General features: G+C 41.2%; 1 protein-coding gene across 1 annotated transcript; it reads right to left on the reverse strand.

Annotated features, from left to right (window-relative positions):
• Window positions 1-947: 947 nt before the first annotated feature.
• LOC146968716 (uncharacterized) lies at window positions 948-14,668 on the reverse strand. Its single transcript, XM_085760415.1, has 4 exons — window positions 14,476-14,668; window positions 2,090-2,353; window positions 1,957-2,047; window positions 948-1,833 (listed from the first exon to the last, which is right to left on the reverse strand). Exons 1-4 carry the CDS (start codon window positions 14,666-14,668, stop codon window positions 948-950), a joined length of 1,434 nt encoding a protein of 477 aa, XP_085616541.1.
• Between the last annotated feature and the right edge of the window lie 4,442 nt (window positions 14,669-19,110).

Raw genomic sequence — 19,110 nt, forward strand, 5'->3', positions numbered from 1 at the left:
GCTTTACAAACAAAAAACAAAAGATGTTTCCACCAAATACAACTATACCAGAAAGAGATTTTTCTTTTTTTACAGAATTTGCTACACTTTGATAAAAAAAACAATGAAAATTTGTGTTGTGTTGGAATGAGCTGTTACAGTTCAGCTCAACCAACACATCTGCAGACTCACTTACTGAAGTTATTTATTTGTAGCATTAATTTCATGAACAATCCATTTCTTACATATCAAAATCATAAACTTTAACAAAATATTTTACACATGAAATAAATTTTCACTGTGTTGTGATGAGCCGTTACAGTTCAATAACTGCAGCCTCACACACACTGCTGCTGCCTTCAGTAACAATCCTGAGTTTACATACACTCATACGTCTCTTCTTGCCTGAAACATCAGAGAATTGACGGCCACAAAAACTTCAACTGTACGTTTACTCTCCTTCATGGATTCTTGTGAACACGTAAAGATCTTCCTGTTGACAAAATGTCTCATCACAAAACTGCAACTAAATGATTGAAGGTGTCTTAACTCTACCTACTGCCTTACATGTACTCCACACACACTACAAGAAAATGGTTTCACTTCTGTATGGACTTTCATGTGCTGCTCAAGACAACAACTGAAGTTTCCCTCCTTTATGGGATTTCATGTGTGTCGCCAAATTCTCCAGCTCCATAAATGTTTTCCCACAAACACTGCTACAAATGGCTTCACTTTTGAATGGACTTTTGTGTGAACCAAAAGTTTTGTCTTCCGGGTAAATCCTTTCCCACAAATAGCTCAACTAAATGGTTTCTCTGGTGGTGCAGCTGCCTGTTACCGCAGGGGTTGTGCAATGTTGTTGTTATTGTGTATTTTTGTGGATGATGTGTGTGTGTGTGTGGCCTTGTGTTGTCGTCTGCTGCTGGTAACATTGTCATTTCCTGCAAAGGATTAATAAAGTATCTTTAACTTAACTTCTCCTGTGTGTGGAGTCTCAAGTGCACCTTAAAAGTCCTTGAATGTCTAAAATGTTTCCCACAGGTAGGACAGTCAAATGGTTTCTCTCCTGTATGGATCCTCATGTGGAGTTTAAGATGAGCTCTTTGACTAAATGCTTTACCACAGGTAGGACAATCAAATGGTTTCTCTCCTGTATGGAGTCTCATATGTCTATGAAGAGAACCGCTTTCACTAAATTGTTTACCACAGGTAGCACAGTCAAATGGTTTCTCTCCTGTATGGAGTCTCATATGTCTATGAAGATGACCTCTTCCACTAAATTGTTTACCACAGGTAGCACAGTCAAATGGTTTCTCTCCTGTATGGATCCTCATGTGGCGTTTAAGATTACTTCTTTGACTAAATATTTTACCACAGGTAGCACAGTCAAATGGTTTCTCTCCTGTATGGAGTCTCATGTGGAGTTCAAGATAACTGCTTTCACTAAATGTTTTACCACAGGTAGCACAGTCAAATGGTTTCTCTCCTGTATGGAGTCTCATATGTCTATGAAGAGAACCGCTTTCACTAAATTGTTTACCACAGGTAGCACAGTCAAATGGTTTCTCTCCTGTATGGAGTCTCATATGTCTATGAAGAGAACCTCTTTCACTAAATTGTTTACCACAGGTAGCACAGTCAAATGGTTTCTCTCCTGTATGGATCCTCATGTGGCGTTTAAGATTACTTCTTTGACTAAATATTTTACCACAGGTAGCACAGTCAAATGGTTTCTCTCCTGTATGGAGTCTCATATGTCTATGAAGAGAACCTCTTTCACTAAATTGTTTACCACAGGTAGCACAGTCAAATGGTTTCTCTCCTGTATGGATCCTCACGTGCATCTTCAACCTCGAGGGTGCATTAAAAGTTTTCCCACACTCTGAGCAGCGGTGAGCCTTCTTACAGTGAGACTTCTTACCAGTGTCACATTCTTCATCACTTACATGAACAGCTTCACTGTTCAAACCTGACCCAGGTGCTCTGGTATCTCTCCAGTCATCATCACTGTATTCAGTCTCACAGGACGACTCTGAGACCTCATCATCTGTATCTGGTTGAAGATCTTCATGTTGATCTGAGTTCCTGGTTGGTTCAGATCCTCCACAGTCGTCGCCATCGGCCTCTATCTGTTCAGCTGAGCTGCTGGATGGAGGCTCAGCCTCAGTTTGTCTTTGATGAGGTTGTAGGGACTGAGGTTTCTCCTCCTCATCCTCACTCTTCACATGAACAGAAGTGAGGGGAAACTCAAAAGTGGTCGATCGTTCCTCCTTTTCTTCTTTAAGATGTAGACTCTCTGGGTTCTCCTGATCCAGACTAGAGGTCAACTCAGGAGGATCCTCTGCTTCAATCTTCAACAGGTGCTGATCACCTGCAGAAACAATGAAACACATCATGAACAACAGTGTCTTCAAACTGTCACTCATATAACTGGTGTCTCTATGAACCCCAATGATCTTCTCAGTGGACACCAAGGGGGCAGTTGTCGGTCTGAGAAGTGAAGCTCACTTCCGCGTTCAAAAAACTGCAATCCCCTCGGCTTCCTCTCGGGGCTGGCTCCAGAAGGGAGCAACTCCAATTGAGCCCCATGTTAAAATCGCCGACTTTACAGCTTAAAAAAACATATACAGCCTGGTACATTTTATTTTTTTGGTCTCAACCGATAGTTTCTAACCCCGCACACACTCTGAGGGGGGTGAATTTCTTTAAAGCCTCTGGAAACCCAAATCCACAAAAGCCTCCTAACTATGTATTTTATGGTCTTATTAGGCCTGGGACGATAATCAATAAATCAATTAATCGCACGATAAATGAAAATGAACTCGATAATTTTTCCGGCCTCGATAAATCGCCATGTGCATGCGCACGTATTTGTTTTCCTGGTCTCTGGCCTCCAACCAGGCTGGATGACAAGAGGCTTCACTCTGTGCATCGGTCTCAGCACCTGGGCCGTTTGTTTCATAGCAGAATGAAAGGAGTGAACCCTCTTTTCAGTCATCCAGGATCTTTGTTTCCCAGAATGCATTTCTCAGCAACCGGCAGCGCTAGCTGTAAAGCTAAGCAGCTAAAAAGCTATTTTACCGTAATTCTTGCTGCCGCGCTGTTAACACGTCACTTTTTAAAGTTTTAATATTTTTTCATGCGAGAAAGTCACAGTTTAGATCCCCAGTCTGTGGTCAGTTCATCCACATAACGCCTGTTAGGAGATTTCCTCCGACGTTTTTGGAGCTAATGTGGTAGCAGTGAGCAGGAGGAGCGGGGCTTCCCACAGTCTGCAGCCGTCTGCAGCAGCTCACGGGCCGGTCAACCTCCGTCATTGGGGGAGCAAACAACTAAAACTTATCAGCAGGTTTTTAGAGGTTTACCGCCGGCTGGTTTAATACTTTTTAGGAGATAAATGCTAGTCTCATTGATGAAATCTTACACCTGTGGAAGTCACATTAGTTTGTTTGAATGAAAAGTGGAGCTTCAGGTGTGTAACGTTATTGGACAGAAGAGCTGCACTGTTTATTATTTTTTGTTTATTTTATTCATTTAGGATGGTAGCTATATAAGTTCTTGTCATTCCAATTACAATGGTTAAAAAAAATATACTCATGAGAAATAAAAGTTTATCGCATTTAAAAGGGACTACTTACATTATTATGAAATATTATCATTATATTAGTGGTTAATTTGTTCTCAAAAAAATGTGTCAATAATATTGTTTATCGTCAATAATTTGTGGGACAATATATCGTCCAGCAAAATTTATTATCGTCCCAGGCCTAGGTCTTATGTACATAATAAACATGTAAAAATAATTAGAAAAAAGTTTCCATCCAAATTCAAAATATTTGTCTTTGAAGGTTTTGTACAGTAGGTTTGAATTGGGCGGAGTTATCTCTGGGATTTATCACGCAATAAATCCTAACCACTCATAAATCGCCACGTCAGTTCTCTCATCCAGCCCCCCAGTGGCAGCGAACAAAACCGTTCTGCTAACGGTCGCTCCTCCAACCACCACTCCTCTCAAGTCCTCACAACCAGAGCCATGTCAACAGGAGTTGTGTGTGTGTGTGGCGATTAGCTTTTAGCATTTATTAGCTTTCCAGCGCGACCTGCCCTGTCTGTCTGTCTGTCTGTCTGCGCCCACAGCCCCTCACAACTCCTCTCTACATACAGCCGACACAGCCGGGGTTTTTTTTTTTTGTGGAGGGAGGGGGGACCTACCTTGTCTCTGTGTGTGTCTGTCTGTCTGTCTGTGCCCAAAACTCCTCACAACTCCTCTCTACATACAGCCGATACAGCCGTTTTTTTTGGGGGGGGGGGGGTGAGGGGAAGGAGGGAGGGAGGGTGTGTGTAAATTGGCGATTAGCTTTTAGCATTTATTAGCTTTCCAGCGCGACCTGCCTTGTCTGTGTGTGTATGTCAGTCAGTCCCTCTTGACGCTCACACAGACATGATGAGTAACGGTTAAAATCTCTTTTTTTTTCTGTGAGACTTCGACCAAAGACGGTTATGACGCTCCAAAACGAAGCTGGTAGTCTAGTTAGCTGCTAAATAGCATCAATCAATCGATACAGGTCCTCCGGTGAGGACTTTTTTTTTTTTTTTTTTTTAACGGTCGCCATTGACGTGTTGCTATGACATTTGTTTGAAGTGGGCGGGGCCAGAGAGATGTCAATCAAGACGAGGGACCTGTCAATCATAGCGTTATCTGCCACGCCCCCACACTGTCCTGACCAGTGGCCTCAATAGTGCCTCAATAGCAAAATGAGCTGTTTTTAAACAAGGTTTTCTAATAGTTATGAATAGTTATTGTCACTCAGACTTTTGTGGATGCTTAATGAGGCACTTGACTTTGATATAATATAAGCATTTTTACTATATATAGTCAGGTTTCCAAAGGCTTTAAACTCTACCGTTTTACTGTTATTAGTAGGGTGTAACAGTACATGTATTTGTATTGAACCGATTCGGTATGGGGTGTTCGGTTCGGCACAGCGCTGAGAACGGGGGAGTTTCGGTACAGAACTTGTGTGTGTTTACAGTCCGCCTGCAGCTACACGTGCAGCCCGTTTACGTCGTGCTATCGCTAATGCTACCGCTAATGCTACCGCTAATGCAACCGCTAGCGAGAAAACAGAGGCTTGAAGACCCTTCCTGCTTGTAGGAGGAGTGGAGGTGGGGGCTGTGGCTCCTATCTCCTCTCTGTCTGTCTGCCTGTCCTTCCGTCCGTCCGTCCCTCCTTCTGTCTGTCTGTCTCTGTCTCTGTGTCGTGTACGGGCTCCAGCACCCAATAGTATGTCTCTGCAGACCCGGAGACCGCAGATTCAGACCCGCACGTTTGGACCAAGGGGGCAGTTGTCGGTCTGAGAAGTGAAGCTCACTTCCGCGTTCAAAAAACTGCAATCCCCTCGGCTTCCTCTGGGGGCTGGTGTCAGAAGGGAGCATTCTCCATAGACCCCCCCCATGTTAAAATCGCCGACTTTACATCCTCAGTAAACCTGTTAAAAGCCTGGTGTCAGAACGTTTTTTTGTCTCAATCGATAGTTTCTACCCCCGCACACACTCTGAGGGGGGTGAATTTTTTTTTAAACTCTACCGTTTTACTGTTATTAGGTTAAAACTCTGGCCAATTAGGGCGCGGAAACATTGAGTGACAGGTCCGAGCAGCTCCGTGGACAGCTGCTTCGAGGCCAGTGGGCGGGTTCTCGGCCGGCCAATCCAACATGGCGCTGTTCAGGCCGCCATATTTGAGTCACAAAAACGACTCCCCAAAACCAATGGGTGACGTCACGGGTGCTACGTCCATTCTTTTTACAGTCTATGGTTTGGACCCGCACGTTCAGACCCCTTGTGGTGACACCTACTGGTTGACTGTAAAACTGCAACTCCACAGTCTGGACCGTTCAGACCCCTTCTTATGGATTTTCAACAGGGCAAAGTCGAAATAAAACACCAAGAATCTAATTGTTTGTGAAGTTTGGATTACTTTTAAACTTTTAAAAAAAGATTTTGGACTAAATAAATAAATAAAACACGAAGATCTAATTGTTTGTGAAGCTTGGGTTACTTTTAAACTTTTAAAAAATCTTTTGGACTAAATAAATAAAATCCAAATAAAACACCAAGATCTAATTGTTTGTGAAGCTTGGATTACTTTTAAACTTTTTTAAAAATCTTTTGGACTAAATAAATTATTAACCTCCAATGAAATGACATGCTTTTAAATGTTCTATTGCATGGGGTTATAATGACAAAACAGTCTTAAAATAGCCTACAATGAATTGAATGGAATGAAATGGTTTCAAATGTTTTATTGCACAGGCTTTCACAAATAGTCTTTATATCATGGCAGTGCTCCTTCTTTCCTCATCTGCCTTTTCAGCCTCCTGCAGAACTCGTCCACTTCACTGAAAACAGACAAAATGATAAATACTGGAATAGATAAACCATCAATTTACATTGTTGACTGATGCCTGCAGTGCGTATACTTTCACAAGAAACCTTACCATGAGAAAAAAAAAATCCCACTGTCGTTCCCACATGTCTGGCGAGGCAAGCCCTAAAATGAATAAAAATAAGTGGACATTACAGGCAATAGTCAATTTTTTCCCCACACAAATCATGTATTTATACTTACTGGAATTTCATGTCCTGTCCTCTCTGTCCAGGATCAATTTGCTGAGCAATTTGTCTGGAGAAAAAAATACAAACGTCAATAAAAACAACATGTTGTAGCATAAAGTTGCACTTACAGTACATGAGTCTACAGTGGCAGTACCAACGACCTACACATAGGCTGTTTTACTTTTGTTTAATTTAATGCACACGGTATTAACAGTTTCAGTTTCATTAAAAACAATATGCCAAGAGAGCTTCTAGCTGAAAAATGCTAAGCTTGGTTAGCTTTGACGTGCATAAGGCTAATTGTAAACGTATAATAAGTCAAACGTTCGTTAAAAACTTTTATGACATGAAACGACTAAGTGATTAACGTTCAATACCTTTTTCCGTGGTCTGCGCGTCCATGTTCCGAGCAGGTAACATTAGCATAACACAAACCAGGGGGCACTGTAGCAGAAAACCAAGGGGTCTGAATGTGCGGGTCCAAACGTGCGGGTCTGAATCTGCGGTCTCCGGGTCTGCAGACACATGCTACTCCCAGCACCTGTGGATCTGCTGCAGATGCACCAAGAGCAGGCGCACGTCGCTGCTGTGTTGACACTACGCACTGTGCCGTCGTGATGATCCGCGTTATTCATTCATTTATTTATTTATTTGCGGCCGAACGATTGCATCGTCAGGCAGCCGTTGTGGCATTTGCCCACATTGCCCTGTCGGTCCGTCACTGGCTTGAACTGTTAGTGCTGCTGCACTTTACATGTAAAAAAAAAAAAAAGTTGTGTGAGAAGTTTTTTTGAAATCATATTTTGTATGTTTTGTTTATTTGTGAATATTTTATTCATTGTAAGGCTTATTTTATATGTTTTGTTAATTTGAGAATAATTTATTGAACTTATTACGCCAGGTTCACACCGGACGCGGAAGCGCCGTGAAGCGGAGCGGCCGCGGAAATCGCGCGAGCCGCGTCCCTCCAGTTCACACCAGACGCTGATTTCTCCGCTGCGGTCGCAAGCGCCTCTGCTCCTCAGCTGTTGTTTACTCACATTCAGAGCTGTTTTATTTACATCATGGATAAGTAAATAACCTCATATAATTATAATGCTGTGTGCTGTGGGTCACAAAACTCCCTCCACCTCCAAGATTAATTTCACGTCGTCCTTCACTTCACAACAACTCGTCTCTGCCTCTCTCTCTCTCTCTCGCTCTTTCCCTGTTTGCTTGTGTGTTTTGACCCCCCCCCCCCTCCCTGCAGCCAGCCCACTCCGTGTCTCCCTTTCATGTACGTGTGTGTTTTCATCTCTCTCGCTCTCTGTTGAGAGTCTGACAAATATAAATAAGATCGCATTTGTCAATCGCTGTATTTTATTTTGAAAAGTGTTTTATTTTGAAAATAGACCGGATTCTCTCGTTGTTTCATGTGTGACTTCCTGCCAAGATTGACGCGATTGCTCGCGGCTCGCGCACAAAATAGAACAGACGCCGAAACGATAACTGCACGGCGCGAGCAATCGCGGCGCTTTGCGGCGCGTCGCGTCTGGTCTGAACTACACAACCTGTTAACTTGGCCGCCGAAGGGAAGCGGTCTCCGTTCCGCGGCTATTCGCGGCGCTTCGGCGTCCGGTGTGAACCCGGCGTTAGGCAGCACTTTACAACAGTAGGCTATTATTTTATTTTTCATATTTTGTATAATGGTTTAGTAAGTTTATAAGTTAAGTTTAATAAGTTTATACGTTTATTTGTACCAGGGACAATGTACCTACAACATAACATTAGTAGGTGAATAAAATAATTACATTTGACTAAAACATGTAAATTTGGTTTAGAAAAATTCCTAATAAACAACAAGCAAATTTATGTTTTGCATTTGGTTCTCTTACTGTACCGAAAATGAACCGAACCGAGACCTCAAACTGAGGTACGTACCGAACCGTGACTTTTGTGTATCGTTACACCCCTAGTTATTAGGTTTAAAATTCTCGCCAATTAGGGCGCGGAAACGTTGAGTGACAGGTCCGGAGACCGCTGCTTCGAGGCCAGTGGGCGGGTTCTCGGCCGGCTAACGGCCGCACCGCTCCAAATATGGCAAGTAAAATCCAACATGGCGCAGTTCAAACCCCCGTAGTAGCGGCACAAAACAGACTCCCCCAAACCAATGGGTGACGTCACGGGTGCTACGTCCATTCTTTTTACAGTCTATAGTGGACACTAGTCTGAGCTGAAGAAATTTTGCTCCTGCTATGAGCCTCTGATTGGCCGGAACTTATCCACCACTTTCCGGAGAACGACGCTGGGTGTCGCCATGACACTCCATTCATTACATTTTAGATTAACGTTAGCTGTTAGCCGTTAGCAGTGTCTTAAATAACTCAATAAACAGCCCATGAAAAAAATATTTTTTCCAGCGGATATCCTACTTCCAACATGACTGAGCTAACTGGAGTAGTTACATGTTGTGTCCGACAACGGGAGGGTTTTAACAGCTGATGTCCTGATGTTAGTTTGCTGCTGCTGTTAGCTGTCAGCAGCAGCAAAGCTAACGGCTACGATAGCCATGACTAGTTGCAGAGGCGTGCACACAGAAGCGGTGGTGTTTGTTCGGTAATTCGTTTTGTAGACTTGACAAAACATCAGATTAGTCAGGGCGGTTTTGGCAGCCCAGAGCCCCCACATTTGGTGCCTACACCGGTGGCTAACTACCAGTTAGCCGCTCGCTAGAATGCTACTACGGGGTTGAAAACCGACTTCCGTTGTGGTGTGACGCAATGGATCATTGGAAAATAAAGTGGTGGATACTTCTACTACCTCCTCATGGACAGAGTAATCACCACTGTGCTGATGTTTGTATAAAACAGGCTATAGACCGTTTCAACGGTTAAAACATCCGGTTACAGTGTCAGCGCTAGTTAGCTAGCCCGTGGATGTACGATACGAAATGACTAGCCAGTACTTCTTGAATCTGACAAATAATAACACGGTGACCAGATCTTGAGGTCTGTCAGGGATTGTCAAGTTAACACTATCGCTAGCTTGCACCAATTATTTTTGAACAGCTGGATTTTCAGTCCGGTTAGCTCATTTACTACCTCCGGGTATCTCATCATTAGCTAGCGCCAGTTAGCAACAGTGTTACGGTAACTTGTAAAAATGACAATCCTGGAAATATAAGAAGCCTGGTCACCGTTAATTAGATAATCGAGACAAAGCTTGTGTGCAATGCTCAGTAATAGCTGTCTTGTCAGTTAACTGTTGTTATGCTAACATTAGTGCAGGCTAGCACAGTCTAAGCAGGCAGCTCGGCCCTGATGCGGCGCGTCATAAGTTATTACTGAATTATGCCGTTACATTATTAGCAGTGTTTTTTACTTTCTGGTAACGAAATGGATACTGCAGGCTCTATACAGTTTGCCGTCCGTGTCCAGTTTTCCCGTCAGAGTGCTGCAATCCAAGCGTTGCACTGGTTTGTTTCTTTAAGAAATCTGTATACTTTAATATCTGACAGTAAGTTTGTGCCTGGTCAGAGGGAACAGCCTACTACCGAGCAACAAGGTCCTAAAACTAATTTGGTATTATATATAAAACAATATTTATTTTAGTTAATATTTAGATTTGATTATTCTGAATCAAATTATTTGATTTCATTATGATTAGATTTCTGTTAGTGTTCTGTTTATTATTATTTTTTAATATAGCCTAGGTGTTTTATTGTGTATTATTTGTGTTTTTGTTTCATTTTGGCATGTTAGGGGCACCAGGCTTACAGTAAGGGACCAGGCAGCATGCACCTGGGTGGGCAAATGGGTTTTTACCGGAGCATGAGAGGCACAGAGGAATTTTCTTTATTCTTTATTCGCTCGCTTTTCTGGTCAAATAAACCAGGTTTTTGTTGAAAATTAACATTTGTTTGGATATCATATTTTCCGCGTACACCACAACCCATGTTGCAGCAGTGGCCCTTATGACTACTACAATATAATTGTTACTCTTTTGTAGAACTTGTCGTTAAGCCATACTACAGTTGGGTCATTCCTACTATTCGGTGCCATTTCAGCTTGGTATACTTCTATCAAAAAATGTAAAATTTTCTATAATTTTAATATTTCATCTGAAGGAAGAATTGTTAAGCTATAAGAAAACTATATAGGTCCAGCTCAGGGTATTATGATTTAATATTTTTACCAATTTCTTTGCATGTGACAGAGACGAAATGTCCACCCTGTTAATGGACATTCTCATCTCTATTAATATATTTTTTAAATGCATAGTTATTGTAATATTTACATTTTCTAAGGCTCACAGTGTCCCTTACTTTACCCTTTAAATATGTTTTAATAAATATTCAAAAATAATCGTTATTTAAAAAAAAGCCGTGCTCTATTTTGACGCAAGATGTGATTTCAATGCATTTACTTCTCAAATTAAAGAGAATTTCAGTGGAATTTTGCCATACTTTAAGTGACATCATTTCACCAATTCATACCCTGCACATAATAACAAAAACATTCTTAATATTTTTTGATTTTATATAATTATCACCAAAAAACTCACAGGTAACAGGGTGGACAGGAAGTAACAGGGTGGACAAAACACAGTGAACAACAACACATTTCATTAATGAAAGTCAATTTATACATCAAGATTTCATCCATACCCACCAACATCCAAACCCACCCACCATATCCACACACACAAACACACACACACACACACACAGCTCTTGTAAACAAAAGGATAGAGTAAGAGCACTGCTCAAAACTGCCTGCTTAAAGGGATAGTTCAACATTTTGGCAAATTGGCCCATTGCCATAATCGCTATAGTCATAGCAGTAGGTTTGTTACCTTTAATTGTCGGTGCAAGCTATTTTTAGAACGGCGGAGCAGAGCCGTGAGCTGCTCAGAGAGGCTCATTATGGGATTTCTTGGTTTCCCTCATCAAACTCATCAAATAGACAATCCAACTCCACAACACTCTGGTGGACAAGTTGTGACCTGCACATTCACCACGCTATGAGATAATAACACAACGTTACCACACGGAGTTGTTTTAGAGGGAAATTCATGTAAAACCGCTGATGCACGTTTCCGTCAGGGACAGTTTTTCATCAAGCAGTCTCTGTATTTCCCTCTAAAACAACTCTGTGTGGTAACGTTGTGTTATTATCTCATAGCGTGGTGAATGTGCAGCTCACAACTTGTCCACCAGATCATTTTGGAGTTGTTGGATTGTGTATTTGATGAGTTTGATGAGGGAAACCAAGACATTCTGTGTATGCCTGATGCTTTTTCTTCTCTGTCCCTCTTCCACTTATCCTTCTCTTTATTTAAATACGCCTGCCGTTTTACAGGGTCTGCATTGTGCCGTGCCCTGTAGCGTCTGTTTTTTTTGCAGACGGGCGCCATTACCTGACAAATTCAAACATGACATTTCAACAAATATTTTAAAAGTAGCCTATAGTACAACAAATAATTTCATAATCACTTGATAATAAATACCAAAACATTATGGAAACACCTCATTTAGCCATCTTATGTCCTCCCTGTTACCATATGTCCCCCCTGTTACTATGCAAAACAGTAACAGGGGGGACATTTTAAGCTAAAATTAGCCATTAGCCTACTACTTATATCACATAAGTAGTGATGGCTAATTAATATGGCTAATTTTAGCTTAAAATGTTGCACTAAAAGCTAGCACTTTGGGACAAGCAAGGAAGATTTTTATACTATTTATTAACCATATTTTCAAAATAACCAAAAATAATCAGCTTCCCTAATACACAAGGGTAACAGGGTGGACACGTTATGCTTTACCACATCATTCAAGCACTCTAAAACATGGGGGAAAAGTGTATAAAAGAGTGATATTTACTTTGCTTTTTGTTTGAGCTCTTCCCACCAAAAGTATATGCTACATCCCAAAGTCACATGACTATAGGAATAGTCAGGGGGGGTGTTCAGAGTTCTTTGTATCAGAGTAACAGGGGGGACAGTCGACTCAGGGACACAACATTTTTTCAAGATTTTAAATATTAAAAATGTATTAATAACAACAAAAAACGTTTTGTAAACAATATTGTAAATACAGATATAAAACAAAAACAAGAAAAATTGAATTATTTATTTTTTTATTACATATATATGTAACTTAAGTTTAGCAAACATATGGGGACATAGCAATTTAGCCCACCTCTGTTAAAATCTGGGTAATTATTTTAAGTTAAATTAATGCTGCGCACATAACATTGTGTTCTATGGTAGAGGAGGGTTAACAATGTAAAATAAGCTTTTAAAAAGTAGTATAAGTCTATTTTTACACAAAATATACCATATTATGTCATGGGGACTCAAATGGCACCGAATAGTAGGAATGACCCAGTTAACGTTAGTTGGGCGATTCCACCAAAAGAGTGCCATTTCTGTCCCCAGCATATTAAATGTATAAAAACATGTAATAATATAATATAAATTGCATTTAATTAATAAACAAAGCACCATACACATGAATCACTGTAGAAATTAAAGATATATAATTTTTAATTACTATAAAAAGGCTTTCAAAGCACTGAAACATAGCCTTTGTTGCATGTCCCCAGAGCCAAACGCTATAGTTAACCACAATGCATTATGAATAAAATCCTTCTAAAATCTCATTTTTTTTGCATATTAGTGTGACTTTATATTATATCTACACTTATATAACATTTTTTAAATTAAAACCTAATTATATTTTGGTTAAAATTCACATTTTAGTCCCGTCCCCAGGTTTTCACTCAGTGCTGTTACCCGGACACTGGTTACCCGGTCACTGGTGGAATGGTCCAAAAAGTTTTGGACCATTCCACCAGTGACATGTTCTGCTGGAAGTGACATCATTTAGGTCTTTTGAAAGTCATGGGAAGACCAAAATTAAATTCTGTAATTTATTTTTCCTGAAATTGAATGATATTGTAGCTATGTCAGGGTCCGTCACTCTTAAAACTCATTCCTGTTACCTAAATTATCTCTAGACAGTGTTTGTTGATATCAAAAGTAAAATATTCAGTTAAATCCTAAGAATGTGCTCTGTGTGCTCAAGCTATTAGTATAGATGCTATTTGGCTAGATTTCACACAATTGCTGATTTTATGCTAAAAACTCATTGCTGTTACCCTCATTGCTGTTACTTTTTCTTCAAAAATGCAATGATAAAAGAAGCAATAAATTAAATAAAGTAGCCTGAGATTGACCAGTACTCATTTTGAATGAGTAAATGTGTATATTAAAAAATTCTATACTGAAATGGAATGAAAAATGAAGTTTAATTTTTAAGAGTTACAATGAGCAAATGGCACTCTTTTGGCGGAATGACCCAGTTAGCAGTGACTAAGTTTGTGGTAAAAGGCTTGCACCAATTTGACACAGATAGATATCCCTGAATTTGTAAATAAATGTGTTCAAATGCCAAGTCAGAGAATGTCAAAGTTGCATGTTTTCCTCTAACCAGACGTTTCACTGAGTCATTCATTCCCATTATAGGCTACTATATACTATACAGAGGCAGTTTAACAGGGAGAATTTGCAAAGACAATGATGAACTAACATATGAAGTAATTATCAGACGATTCGTCTGAGAAACAATCAGTAAAATAAAACTTGCACCTGATTAAACACGAGGAAAACGCTCAATTTTCGTAAATAACAAATATCAGCAAAATCACATAGGCTTTATGTATCTTTCAGGACCTTCACTTTGATCAAGGACCGAGCCTACCGTATTTACTCTAGATCGGGCGCAACGGAAATCAAACAGCGGCTCACTTTACCAAGATAAATGTAGTACAATGTGTCCCCTTTCTCTACAAACCACAACTTTGAGGTGAAATGATCTAAAACTGAATCACCAACCGGTTTTGTTGAGGACGACTCGAGGCTGCAGGAGAACATCCAGCAGGTTCCTCTGCCGCTCGATCTCCTGTCTGAAGCCCGAAGCCTCCGCCTCGTATCCGGCTACGACTCTGTCCACGGCCGCTAAGATTTCCTGGGAGGCGGCGGCGAGTCTCTCGGTAACAAATCCTCTCAGAAACTCCACCTCAGACATTTTACTCAAAGTCTTTGTTGTTCCAGACCCGAGCTGTTTGTTTCCCGCTGCTCGACTCTCTTCCCGTTTGGGCACGTCACGTCGGCAACCGAAGGGACGCCCACCAGACCGTCACTTCCGGTCAGAGCTGTGTTTTAGAGGGAGAAAAATCAACTGTCCATCGAGTGGCTTTACATCAAGTCAGATCAGTCGCTTTATTTTTGGCATCTTGACATTTTAAACAAGCAGGTTAGGCCACCTTTCATTCATAATTGATTTTCATTACAACTATACACAACTCATTACTTACTGCACTGTAACATTAACAAAGGAGATGGACTCACCATGCATAAATTGCGTCAGGGGCGCATGACGTCCGTCCGACTACCCATTTCTCCGACCATACATTTCTTTATTTTTGCGTCCATTAGTCCGACCTCCCATTTCTCCGACTTAAGTAGCCCTAACCCTTAAAGGGATAGTTCAACATTTTGGCAAATTGGCCCATTGCCATAATCGCTATAGTCATAGCAGTAGGTTCATTACCTTTAATTGTAGGTGTAAGCTATTTTCAGTACGGCGGAGCGCAGCAGCAGGCTGCTCAGAGCTACGCTATGGAGGCTAACGGAATTTCTTGGTTTCCCTCATTAAACTCATCAAATTCAACATCCCAAAACTCCACAGCGCTTTTGTAGACAAGTTGTGACCTGCACAACCACCACGCTATGAGATAATGACGGAACGATACGAAACGGAGCCGTTTTCGAGGTAAATTCATACAAAACCGCTGATGCGCGTTGCGTTCAGGGACAGTTTTTCAGCAAGCAGTCTCCGTATTTACCCTGTATTTACCTCGAAAACGGCTCCGTTTCGTATCGTTCCGTCATTATCTCATAGCGTGGTGGTTGTGCAGGTCACAACTTGTCTACAAAAGCGCTGTGGAGTTTTGGGATGTTGAATTTGATGAGTTTAATGAGGGAAACCAAGAAATTCCGTTAGCCTCCATAGCGTAGCTCTGAGCAGCCAGCTGCTGCGCTCCGCCGTACTGAAAATAGCTTACACCTACAATTAAAGGTAATGAACCTACTGCTATGACTATAGCGATTATGGCAATGGGCCAATTTGCCAAAATGTTGAACTATCCCTTTAACCTTACCCTAAACCTAACCTTAACACTGTAGAATGGGTAGTCGGAGAAATGAGCCGTCGGACTTATGGGCAGTCGGACTGATGTATGCTCCCCTTGCGTCAGAGCCACTGCCACACTGACTGCTGTTTTCAATTTGACTTAAGCAAAACTCAAAATCTTTCCAAGAATATTTGTCTTATTTCTTGTCATAATGTCTCATTTCTAGTCTAAACTAATCTCTTTCCATTTAAATAAGACTCATCACCTAAAGATTAACTTGTTTTTAGATAATTTTTACTTGTTTCAAACAAATTGTTAGGCTACTTGAAATCTGCAGAAAAATCTGCCAGTGAAAACTTTGTGCTTGTAATGAGAAAGAAAAACTTGCTCCACTATCAGATTTCTCTACATATTTCAAGTGAAAATATGCTTGAAAGGAAGGAAAAAGTGTCTAAAAACAAGCTCCTTATTAAGGATAAAAAGGATAATTTACTTTTTTGGCTTCATTTGTTAATTATTGGATACTTGCTTCTTTCAGTTACTGAATTGAATTAAAGGGTAGGCATTTATAAGCTGGATGACTTCAGCCTACACTTTTTCGATCTATTTTTGAACTAGTCGAACTAAGGATTGTATTATATAAGGTTGACTGATTGTGATTGATGCTCGACTGGAAACAATTTGTGCACAAGATCGAATAAACAAACTACTACTACTGGTACTACAGCTGGTTCTCAGGTGAGAGCTACATAGAAACCACTGATATGTGGATTTATAATACAGTACAGAGAGGTGTTTCTGTTACTGAGCCTACTTCCACTGGGATACATGGAGTGGACAAAATAATAGAAACACCTGGAGCCACAGCTCAGATGTTTGAGGTGGTTTTTAGTCGCTCTCTTCACCAGAGACTGAAGAAGGGAGGACCCAGACCTCCCCTTCATTCTGACTCGTGTATGTTGACTGACACAGAGTTTCATTTACATTGTCAGCAGGAGGTTGGTTTGACTTCTGCTCTGCCTGTCCCTTACTTTTTTTTTATTTTTTATAAAACCAATAAACAAAACCAGCAGCAAAAGCAGAAGCAATAAGACTTTCAATTCCTGCAGTTCTATGGTGTTTCCTTCACCAGGTCCTCCTGTCTCCTTCTCAACTCCTGTGGAGCAGAAGCAGATGATCAGAGATCAGGGATCAGCTGTCAGGTCTGTGATCAGTGAACATCAGAGCAGAGTCTGTGGTTCAATCATCACATCAACAACCAGGAAGTAGCTGCACCAAGACTCACCTGAGACATCCAGGTAGACTGTCTTGATGGGCTCAGTGCAAGAGCTGTTGATACAACACTTGTGTCGTTTGGATTCACGCTGTTGATCATCAGAGAGAGGGTGTTGTTGCTCAGGTGACGCTCCACATGCTCCCTGACCGACGGATCTTCAAGGTCGTCTTTGTTCAGGGGCGGATTGGCCATAGGGAGTACCGGGAGTTTTCCCGGTGGGCCGGTCACTAATGGGCCGATAGGCGGCCGTTTTTTTATTTAACTTTTTTTTTCGCCATCGGCCCAGGGAGAGAGACATGCATCGGCTCGGCCTACAGTGCTCAGCTGCAGACACAGCAGAGAGGTGACGATTGGCCCAGTGGCTTGTCTACCTGGCCCAATGGCCCTATGAGAGGCTACAGAGGCCCAGGAGTCCCACCCACGCATGTTCTAGACCCCCCCTCGTCCAATCACTTTTAATGATGAGGAGTCACGATGAGAGAGAGAGAGAGAGAGAGAGAGAGCGCACGAGCGCACGAAAACGGAAAAGAAAAGTTAAAAAAAAACGCAAAGGCGGCGCGGAAAAAAGCTCTAGCAGCACAGACTGCTAAAAGTACAACAATTACGCAGATGTTTGCTGCAGGGGCCGCCTGGCCTGGCCGGGGCTAGAAGCACCGATGCTGCAGCTTCAGCAGCAGGTCCTTCACGTGAGGCTCCCATTACCACTGCCCTTATGGTGCAGGAGGAGGCTGAAACAATAAGTGTTGAGGAAGACTCTCCACCATGTGAAGGAGGTAGTGATAACCGTGTTAAGCAGGTATGTGCTTTCCAGAATGGTGTGGATAAACATTCATTAAAATACTGTGGTCCAGAACGGTTGCTATGAACGTTACTTGACATAATAAATAGCTATAGCTAATAACTCTGATGGTGTGGTGTGTTACAGCTAAATCTAGTTATCTAAAGTATTGGAAAACAATATATTCATATACTATCCTCATTAATTGATTAGTTGCTTTTATTAAAGTGCCCTCACTCAAATTTGGTCATGAAGGACATTGAGCTAACAACAAATATGTATGCTTTCCATATTTTTTTCAGTCAGTGTTTATGGTTTATTGTCCTTCCAACAGTTCAACATTATACAGTTAAAATTAATAAAACACCAATTAACTACTGTTAGAGTAAAACATCATTCTGCATACAGATTACTCATGTACTGTCTTTCTAAGATAAAATTAGTGTTTGTCCATTTTTCAGATCATTGTACTATTGTTTTCCATACTTTAGCCAACTAGCCAAAGTTCTGATTGCATGCAGACTCATTATGTGCATGTAATCGTGTCCAAACTTAACTTATTCCACACTATTACTCTACTTTGTTGTATATTGTATATCGTTTAGTAGTGGTGTTATTAAGAGCTTGTGTGTTTGTACATCAACGGTGCTAGTTGGCAAAATATCTGTGCGCTGATAGTGGGCCGGTCTGGACCAAAAAGTCCAGGGCCAAATTTTTGTCCCAGTCCACCCCTGTCTTTGTTCCACTGCACAGCATCAGATGAGACGTTTGTAGGAACATCACAGGTCAGAGGGACGTCGAGGGACGACAAGCAGTAGGCCTAATCGAAGGAAAGAAAAGTATAGGAATTCACTACACTACTACTACACTATTCACTACTTCCATTAGTTGTATGAATAACTGGCCAGAGGCATTTGAGAGGGACCCCGTGTAACCTCTTGAAATGTCTGTGTTAGGATGTGCCCCGCTCCTGTACAAAATCTAACCATTTCACACTTAATAAATGATCAAGAACAACTTACCAGAAAGTGAAGACACAGAACTGATCAGACTGAAGACCAACATGGAGCCGGTTAGAAGAAACATCCTCCACACAAACATAAATAACATTAATAACATTCATAGCATTAACGTCATTCTCTCAGTAATCAGACTCAGACTGAGCTCTGTTCACTTTACCTTTGGTAAAAAGTTTCCTCCGTTGGCAGGCGCCGCCACACTCAACCAAAGATGAAAGTTCTTAAAGGATAATTGCTGTTTTTTACAATCTGGACCTTATT

This window comes from Trachurus japonicus, chromosome 18 (assembly GCF_045865225.1).
Source record: "Trachurus japonicus isolate A0001 chromosome 18, Traja_1.0".
Classification (NCBI taxonomy): Eukaryota; Metazoa; Chordata; class Actinopteri; order Carangiformes; family Carangidae; genus Trachurus; species Trachurus japonicus.